The 9,967-nt window shown below is 50.6% G+C and overlaps 1 protein-coding gene across 2 annotated transcripts in view; it reads right to left on the bottom strand.

Moving 5' to 3' along the window:
* Positions 1 to 9,967, bottom strand: part of DDX31 (DEAD-box helicase 31) — a 73,593-nt gene that overhangs the window by 10,319 nt on the left and 53,307 nt on the right. For both annotated transcript variants that reach the window (XM_007453106.1, XM_007453107.1), the window contains exon 19: positions 6,937 to 7,105. In XM_007453106.1, the coding sequence (XP_007453168.1) occupies positions 6,937 to 7,105 (169 nt within the window). The remainder of the gene's footprint in view (positions 1 to 6,936; positions 7,106 to 9,967) is intronic.

The raw sequence follows: 9,967 nt of genomic DNA, 5'->3' as shown, positions 1-9,967 counted from the left end.
TTCCTCTCAGAAGTACAGAAGACTTGCAGGTTCCGTTCATCTATTCACAACTAATTCCTGAGCACCTATCGCGTGCCAGGTAGGTGCTGGGGATGTGATGAGGAAAACCAGACAGGGTTTCTATCCTGAGCTACACGGAGAGGAGAGCCAGGAACCACACAAACATCACAGACAGGTGGAGGGCTACTGTGACGGCGGCGAGGGGTGGGGTGGGGGGTGGAATGGGGGCATGCGGCGTCCACCCAGGCAGGCGTGCCAGAGACCTCCTCGAAGAAGGGACGGAGGCCCGAAGACGAAGAGGGGTGAGGAGAGGCCCCGCCCGCAGCACGCTGGGCGAAGGCCCCAGGAGAGAACGAGAAAGGAGGGGTGCCAGCTGAGGCCGTGGGGAGAGGGAAGAGGGGGTGTGTCCTAATCTTTAGAGTAACGAGACATCACCGAGAGGCTGGAAGAAGCGGGGGCACGACGGGCAAGGGGAGCACCGGTCAGCGGGACCGGAAGGGCCGCAGGAGACCCAGCAGTGGACTGCTCTACAATGAAGTTGAGGGGATCCATGGGGACGGGGTGGGGAGGCTGAAGGGGGAGACCAGGAGGCCAGAGGGATCAGGGCAGGGATGAGCAGTGCAGGACGCTGCTCCAAGATCGGGTGCAGAGAGGAACCCCCATGTTTCCAAACGGGGCTTTGTCCAGCCTCTGACCTCACGTTTGGCCACTCTGTCTTCCTACAGAACGATGACTGGCTCAAGGAAATCGAGAGAATTTTCACAGTGGGCAAGATTCCAGGTTTGCCTTCAGCTAATTAAGTGATATTAGGGAGGCTATAAAGGCCACATAAAAATTGGCAGGCAAGATGCTCCTAATGATGAGAATATTGCTTTGCAGGGAGATGCAGCTGCAGCATTTTCATGCTCGTCTTGGAGGGGACCAGCCCTGCGTTTTCAAGGTGGTTCCTGATAAGAAAACTTCGAGGTGCTAAAAGGCTGACAGTTAATGACAGGTTCACTCTCTCTGTTCCAGGGATGCTTCTAAGTGTGATGAAGCCCGGTGGGAAGAACCAATGCTCCTGTCTTGGTCACCACCTCCACAAGTGCTCCCGTGTTCATGTCCCAGACACTGTGTCGATGCTTTGTACTCGTCACCTGGTTGATCCCCAGACAACACTGCGAGGCTCCGTGCCACTATTTTGAGAGGTGAAGGGACTGAGGAATAGAAACGGTAAGTGACCCAACCCAGATGCCGGTGTGGGTAAAACCCAGACTCTTGTTAATTACTGCATGACACTCCCACAGTCAGCATTTAAGAAACAAGTGGAGGGGCAGGGAGATGGCTGATGGGGGTATGAACTTCTCAAACTAGAGTCTATTCAACACAGTAACTCTCACAAGTTATTTAATAATTACTGAAAAAGTGAGAGTAACAATCACAGAGAGGGACAGAGCAAAGGCCTTCAAAGATGAAAAACGGGAGAAAACTATAATTTGAAAAGATACAGGCACCCCTATGTTCACAGCAGCACTGTTCACAATAGCCAAGACATGGAAGCAACCTAAGTGTCCGTAGACAGAGGAATGGATAAAGAAGACGCGGTATATATGTATACAATGGAATCCTACTCAGCCATAAAAAATGAAATAATGTCATTTGCAGTAACATGGATGGATCTAGAGATGATCATACTAAGTAAGTCAGACAAAGACTAATATCACATAACACCACTTACCACTTATAGGTGGAATCTAAAAAAATGATACAAATGAGCTTATTTACAAAACAGAAATAGACTCATAGACATAGAAAACCAACTTATGGTTACCAAAGGGGATGGGGGGGTGGGTGGGAGATAAATTGAGAGTTTGGGATTAACATATATACACTACTATACAACAGGTAAACAACAAGGTCCTACTGCAGAGCACAGGGAACTATACTCAGTATCTTTTAATAACCTATAATGGAAAAGAATCTGAAAAATGTATAAATATATATGTATAACTGAGTCACTCTGCTGCACACCTGAAACTAACACAACATTGTAAATTAACTACACTTCAATGGAAAAAGAGAAACATAAATTTTTTTTAAAAAGGTGAAAAATGACCCTGAAGTGGGAGGTCTGCAAAATCTCTGATTTGAACTTCAATGATAAAGCATTTCACAGATGAGAAAAGTCTGGCAAGAATGACCTCCCTAAGGATGTTTCCTTATTTTAACAAGTACACTAAATGTAGAACTTTGGAAGTAACAGAGGTGAAGGACATGCTCTGTCCTGCTGGGTATGGTGGCTAGGATGTGAGGCCCGGCTCCAGGGGGCCAGCTCCGTCCCCTTCCACTACGGATCCCAGCCTGCTGAGCCCTGACCAAGCACACCCAGATCCAGTAAGTACTAAGGGATCAGACAGCCCTACTTTTTGATCAAATGAGAACTACCAGGTAACACTCAGCTGGGCTGGTTTGAGAAAATTTATACAAAGAAACCTTCTACGCACTAAGAACTTCAGGAAGACCCAGATGGTAGAAGCCAGTGGTGAGACCAGCCTTAGGTAGCTGCAAACTAAACAGTTTGGGGGAAAGTGAACTTACAATTATAGCATATAATCCAAGTGAGATAGGGTGGTTTAAACCCAACAGACTCGCCCTTTCACATTGCCACGACAACACTAAGACTTTAAGGCTCATTACTTTCTATATCCTTGAACCACTGACCACAGAGTGTCAAACGGATGAGGAAGTTGTCTGCTCACTGGTCCTGGACAGGTTCTACTCACATGTGTGACTGCCTAGACAGACAGACAGACATCCTTGCAAACAACACAGCTCTGCCCTCCCAGAGCAGACAGCGCCGGGTCTCAGCGACTCCTGGGAAGACGGACATTTTGGAAGGTATGTGACCGTTGTTTCTCAGGGACTGCTGAATCTACCTAGCTTCAAAATTAAGAACTGCATTTCATGGGAGGAAAATGCTGTGCTCGTGATGGATGTTGCTAAGGGGCCATTCAAAATTCTACCAACAGCACCGACTCCCCGTGCACGTGGATGTGGAGGTATCTGGGGTGGCGGGCTGTTCTGACAGGCTTGTGTGTCAGTATCAGAAGAGTGCTCGTGACTCTGTGCTTCTGTGCGCAGGGGGAAGACACTTGCTGTTCCCCTTCAGAACTGAGGACTCAAAAAGGAGAGAGAGAGAGACCTGCTGATTAAGACCTTATTTGGGGACATTAACTCTCTTTTTCCTTTTTCTGAAAAGTGGTCCAGTGAAGGAATAAAGGCATATAGACGAGATAAAAGTTCCCTCTGTCGCTGCACAGAAATGCCCAGTAGTCTCCAAGCCTAACCTGCCCTGGCCTCATCCGCTAACACCCGGGTGAACTCCTTGCTTGGGGATGGCAGGCGAGACAGGATTTTGCTTATGGTCTCATAAATTTGGTTTGCAGATATCAGAGGTTTGCACATAACATAATTATTCTAGGCAGTAAACACCATAAAATGGAATGCAGAATAATTTGGAGAAATTAGTGCTATTATTTTACCCACCCATACAAAACCCAAGGAACCCATTCTCTTCCTTGACAGATGGATTTCAGAAGAGACGCCTCGGCTCAGGACAATCATTGTGGCCACAGCAAAACTCTCCACACTTGTTTTAATGGACTTTTTTTTCCTGTTCCTTTAAAAGCGGAGACTGGCATTGGCTCGAGCCCTGACTGAGGTGCAGAGAATCTGTCAAGTTTCTCTGCCGCTTCCCCGACCACAGTGATACGGTCCATGTGCAGATTAGCTGCAAAGCCATTCTTCCTCCAGGAGTAACAAGATCTCCCCCAGTAAAAAAGGAACCTACTGTATCCTTGAGTGCCCATCTGCATTAACAAGGCAGGGGTGGGGCGTGAGGGTGTAAGGAGTGTGGGGAGAAATGCCTTCAAAAGAAGGGCATAACAACGGAAAAAGTCGCTGTAACAGAGTGGTGACATGGCAAGAACAGAGAGCGGCACTGTCACGGGCGGGGTAATCGTGTGACACACTGCTGTCACTCACCACCCGGCTCCCTGCCGCGCCAGCCAGGCATCAAAGGCTGCCCCATACCATCTTACATGCTCTTTATCGGCTAATCAGCCCATTCTTCCCTAAATAAAGCCCTGTTAAATCCCCTGCTCACAGGGGTATCGTAGCCCTGGTGCCCATCTGCCAGCACGGGTCAGCTGAAGCGGGAGGCGGCGGCTTGCCCTCTCCCTGGCGGCTTCGCAAGGTAAGGACAATGCTGGCTCCGAGTCCCCCGCTACTCCCAGCGCCTCGAGCCTCCCGCTCTGCCTTCCCTGGGTGAGGGCTGGGCACACCCAGTCTGAAGGGCTGCTATTGACGCTTGCAAAGGCAGATCAGCTGCTGACAATAAAATACTGGGGTCACATTTACTTGCAGGAAAAGGAATCAACAAAATACGTGCTCCTTACCAGTGATCATGTGGCAGACCTCTTGAAATCGTCAAGATGGACTCGGAGCCCAGTGCCCAACCTGCAGGGCAACACTTCTCACTCCCACCTCCTTCAGGTGTCGGCGTTTTAGAGACGGTGGGACAGGATGGCCAGGCTTCCAGACCACTAGGAGGTCATTCCAGACCTGACTGCGAGCCTCATAGTTTTGTCACATACTTTAAACCAGTTACTATGTACAGATGTCAGCTACCCCAATCCCAAAGGCAGGAACCTAACTCTGGTGCACGGCAGTCCCAGATCTGGAGTGGAGCTGAGGCACCTTCTCCCTCAGGGAGGACCTGGCTCGAGCAGAGGGGTCTCTGGCCGCAGCCCTGCCCAGGACAGGTAGAGTGTGGCAGCAGACAACGCTGTGCACCTCAAAACGTCCTGGAAGAAACCAGAGCCGGACGTGCCTCAGTCTTGTCCGGGCATCGGAGAAGAGTGTGCGGGGAAACGCCTGCCTCACAGAATTACTGGAGTGTTGTCCTATATGCGGGGGACTTACTATAAGAAAAAAGACCAAGCATCTTAAAAATTCCAAAATGGCGGCTTCCCTGGTGGCGCGGTGGTTGGGAGTCCGCCTGCCGATGCAGGGGACGCGGGTTCGTGCCCCGGTCCGGGAAGATCCCACGCGCCGCGGAGCGGCTGGGCCCGTGAGCCACGGCCGCTGAGCCTGCGCGTCCGGAGCCTGTGCTCCGCAACGGGAGAGGCTACGGCAGTGAGAGGCCCGCGTACCGCAAGAAAAAGAAAAAAAAAAAAAATTCCAAAATGGGAATTAGAATTAGGCAACCTTTTATCCATTATAAAGAGCCTTCTAAGTGCCAAGTCCCTGGACAGATCCAATTGGATGTTCTGGAATCTTAGCTCACCGGGTCTCCAGCTGTCTGTCCTAAGGTGTTTCATCTGGATGGCCCTTCACGGCTCAAAAGGCACAGTCACATGTATCACCTAATTCTGACTCTTGGGAAGTGGCTAAAAACGTGGACTTCCTTTTCCCTTTTGTAGCTGAAGAAAATGAGGCTCTGAGAAATTAAGCAAAGACAACGGTCCAAAGCTCACAAGCTCACGGCAGGCTGGAGCTGGAACCGAAGGCCAAGCCCCCTAACTCCAACAGCCATCGCCCTGCACTGGGCGGGCTTCTCCCTCTGTCATTTCAACCAGAGAACCTGGGCCCTGATGAGGCTGACGACGTGACCGGCTCTTCTTGGTGAACACGCGAGACAGACACTGTGCTGGGACACGTAGGAGAGTGCGGTACTGCCCACAGGTGCTCAGTGGCAGGGCAAGGATACACTGGCATTTGTAATTAGTAAGCAAAAACAATGATCTGGGACTTCCCTGGTGGCGCAGTGGTTGAGAGTCCGCCTGCCGATGCAGGGGACGTGGGTTCGTGCCCCGGTCCGGGAAGATCCCACGTGCCGTGGAGCGGCTGGGCCCGTGAGCCACGGCCGCTGAGCCTGCGCGTCCGGAGCCTGTGCTCCGCAACGGGAGAGGCCACAACAGTGAGAGGCCCGCGTACAGTAAAAACAAAACAAAAAAACAATGATCTGCCCCAAATCCCCCATAAAAGCAGCTCCTGGTACCTAAGAAACTCTAGTTCCCGCAAAGGGCTAGGGCTGCTACTAAAAGAACACCGTGGGTTTGTGGTTTTTTTGGCTGCACCACCATGTGGTTTGCGGGATCTTAGTTCCCTGACCAGGGACTGAACCCAGGGCCATGGCAGTGAAAGGGCCGAGTCCTAACCACTGGACTGCCAGGAAATTCCCATGAATACCCTGTCTTTGAGGAGAGAAAGAAGACCTTTTACAACTGCATTTCGTTGAGAGAAATCATCTCAGGACCTCTTGAAATCGTGAAGATGGACTCGGAGCCCAGTGCCCAACGTGCAGGGCAACACTTCTCACCCCGACTCTGGACAGTTCCTAATGTGTTCTTTTTTGCGGGGGGGAGCAGGGGGCGGAGGAAGGAGAGTCCGCTGCACTTGCCCTACACGTGCTCAATGCTGGAGGTATGTGTCAGCACCAAGCCGAGCAGCACACGGCGCTGGGAGCCCCAGGCCTGGGCCCCACGCCCAGCCAGCCTGCAGGAGCCCTGCGGCCACAGCAGAATTTCACGGGACACACCACCGTCTTCCTTCAAGTCCCCGAAGCTTTCCAGGGTGGACCACAGCACACCTGGAGCTCCGAGTGTGAAAAGCCCCAGAGTTACTCTATCCGTGGGCAGTCTTGCTGTTCCAATAATCCCCACTACTCTGGACCCAACAGGAGTTGTTGGTTCAGGACCCATCACCGAATTTCTGCAAGTGCCTTAAAAGCATTCAGATTAGGTATTTTTCCAGCTGTTCCAAGCACTCATCATACTGAGAGAAGGGCAGATACTGGCGATAATTTACCACAAAAACCCAAGTTGGCACACAGCAGCCCCCCACACCATCTCATGGCTGCCAATCTGAACAGAGGACAAATTCAGCCCACCTTACCTTTTCAGGTTTGCTTTCTTCTTCTTTGTGGCCAAGGCACTGAGATTTTTAGGGGCATCTCTTAGCCCAAAGCTCTTAGCCACATGCCCGAGGTGGAGTGATCGGATGTGGAAGATGTGCTTCAGCTCCCGGGGGTAGGTCGCGTAGGCCCGGATGAAGGACTGCAGGGCTGAAAGACGGTGAGAGGGTGGGAGGCGGTCAGGACGGGTCTCAGCTGCCCCGGCCTAAGGGCTGCCCTGCGCAGCTCACCCTGCCGGGCCACGATGCACACACAACCAGGACAGCACGACAAACATCAACAACCTAAAGCGATACTTGTGTATTTTTCTTAATTTCTAAAAATAAGTAAGTCTACCAGCCACAATGAGTAAACCCAATAAAATTTCACATTTTACTGTGTAGCTTGTAATAAACCTAGAGGGGAGGGTCCTGTTTTCTTCATTATAGTCTTGGGGTCTAGCACAGTACCTGGCACACAGCAGGTTTCTGTTGTATAAATGAATGAATGAGAGAAGGAGTGAAGAAACTAAGACAGCATCAATGTATACCATTTTCTTATGAAAAATGAAATCATCAGACCTTTATATTGGGAAAATTTTTCCCTAATTGAATTACTATTTTTTCGAATAGTTAATACATGCAAATGTCACAAAATTTAAAAGGCTCACAAGGCTTTATTATGATTGCCCTCATGTTTATTATTACTATACATTATCGTTACTGTAAACACTGTCTCCGCCCGGAGTGCCACCTCTAGCTGCCCATCTGGAGGAATCACGGCAGGACACCAGTTATCCATATACTCATGGGATTTTAAAACCGAATTCGTGCTAATGCATCCAGAATCGATCGATACAGGGTTTCTTACCCTTTCAAAGAATGTGTAAAAAAAGGAAACAAAAACAGAATTGTAAAGAGAAAGAAAATTACTGAATTTCTAAAATAGCCCACAAACCAGTTCATCTGTTGAGGACTGCCAGCGGTTTAGAGCTGTTCGTCAGACAGTCTATCGTGAAAGTTTCGGTCCTATTTTAAAGTTAAGAAAGAGGCCCCTGTTCTCAACCTGGCACTGGTCAGAGGCAGTTCCCAGGAGGGTGGCACTCTGGCTACCCCTTAATTGGGCACTCCTTTTTAAAAAAATTTATTTTTGTATTTATTTATTTAATTAATTTTGGGGCCACGCCATGCGGCATGTGGGATCTTAGTTCCCCGAGCAGGGATCGAACCCGCACGCCTGCACTGGAAGCGCAGAGTCTTAACCATTGGACCGCCAGGGCAGTCCCTGGGCACTCCTTTGAGGAATCATTTTCCTATACCTTGTTCCCCTTAAGTGTCTCCCGATAACAGTGACGGTCCAGTGCCCGCCCTGTTCTCACTCCAACAGGACAGTGGGGGGACTCTTGGGACTGTTCCCCACCCCCACTGACTTTACTTCCCCCGGAGCCCCGCCCTGCACTGCTTCCGATGGAAGCAGGCACTAATCACCAGCCTCTCTTGCCCTCGCTTGTTGAGCCACTGGACTGGCAAGTTTGCCCACAGCTTAAACGTAATATCCCAGCAGCACCTGGAGACTGGCGTTTATGAACAGTAATAAAAAGTGTCATTTTAGCAGATCAGCTCCTGGAAGGATCCTGGGAACCCATCAAAGCTCTATTTACCGAGCAAAGTGAACTCCTTTTCCCAATCGATGAGAAATAATAACCAAGGCAACCCCACTGTACCCCTCGCTTAAATCTGTGCTTACTCCCTTTTTTAATAACTGGGGACGAGGTTTTTCAAGGAAAATCTTTAACATTTCAAATGGCCCGTGCTGTTTGGAGAGTTCTGACACATATTCAAGCCCTCAGAGGCGAAAGCTCTACAACTATCATGACCCTGGAGACGCCAGCCTCTTCCCCACCTCCCTCTCTTTCCCAACCCCCGACGTTTACTCTAGACAGAAAGAGCAGACTGGAACCACGCCACGCCAAAGCAGAGTCTGCACCTCTGAAACCTCATTTACCCCGATACTGGCCCAGGCCTCCTCAGGCATCTCACTCTCGTGCTTGAGCAGATTGGCAGATCAGAGAGGATTCCGTCTTCTCTACACCAATCCTGAGAGCTGAGGCTGGAGAGCCTCTGTCCTGGGAGAGTTAGGTGCTCAACTAACAGCTTTACGGGGATAGTGAGTTTGTCAAGAAATGGCAGAAGGGTTCTCTCCCTCGACAACTGGTCAGGCAGCATCTCTCACTGCCTGTTTGCACTAAGCCTCCTCGTCCTCAAGGCTCCTGTCTCGCTGGGGACAGCGACAGTTGGTCGTCCTCACATACGTGCACACACTCCCAGGTTTGGCTAATTCAGAGAAGCAGGAACTCAGATGGAGCGCAGCTGTCGGTAGGACCTTCCAAGGGGCAGGAAGTGGCCCTGCTGGCAGCACCAGGAACGCGTGGAAGGAAGAGGGCTGTGGGCCCGAGGCGAGCAGGAAGGCGAGAAGTCCTGAAAGGAGACTTTACTTGGGAAGACGGATGAGGCTCTAGCCAATCAGAGCAGGCAGTGGCATGCCACCAAGTCCCATTTCAGAGCCAGAGGATGAAAGAATTAAGGGAAATCTATTTCAAAATACCTTCCAAGGACATTTTGTCCTTTTGAGCAATAAAAGCAAATGTACTCTCGGACATCTGATCAGGAACAGCGGCATCGTGCAGATGAGGCTTTGGGTCAAGGAGGCAGAAAGGAGCAGAACTGCAGCCTGGAAGGTACAGCTCATCCTCGCCCCGCCCGACCCCACCCCTGTACAGAGAAGGCGCGTTGCATGTTCCTACCCGGCACATCAACAGTGACGACCACCCAAAGAAAGGGCGAAAGGAGGTTGCTTGCTTGCCCCTCTAATTCTCCTAAAGACAAAGCATTTGGCCAAGGAGCCAACCTCCCTCCGATCACACTGAGGGGAGAGGGATGATTTCAGTGGTCTGCATTTTCTTGACCTCGAGAAGCATCCCTTCAGAGCCAGGCACGACCCCTGCACGTGCAGCCCTTGCTCTTCAGGGAAGAG

Source organism: Lipotes vexillifer, unplaced genomic scaffold, assembly GCF_000442215.2.
Source record: "Lipotes vexillifer unplaced genomic scaffold, Lipotes_vexillifer_v1.1 scaffold149, whole genome shotgun sequence".
NCBI lineage: Eukaryota > Metazoa > Chordata > Mammalia > Artiodactyla > Lipotidae > Lipotes > Lipotes vexillifer.
Note: the sequence above shows the minus strand (reverse complement) of the source record. Positions and strands in the feature narration are given on the sequence as shown.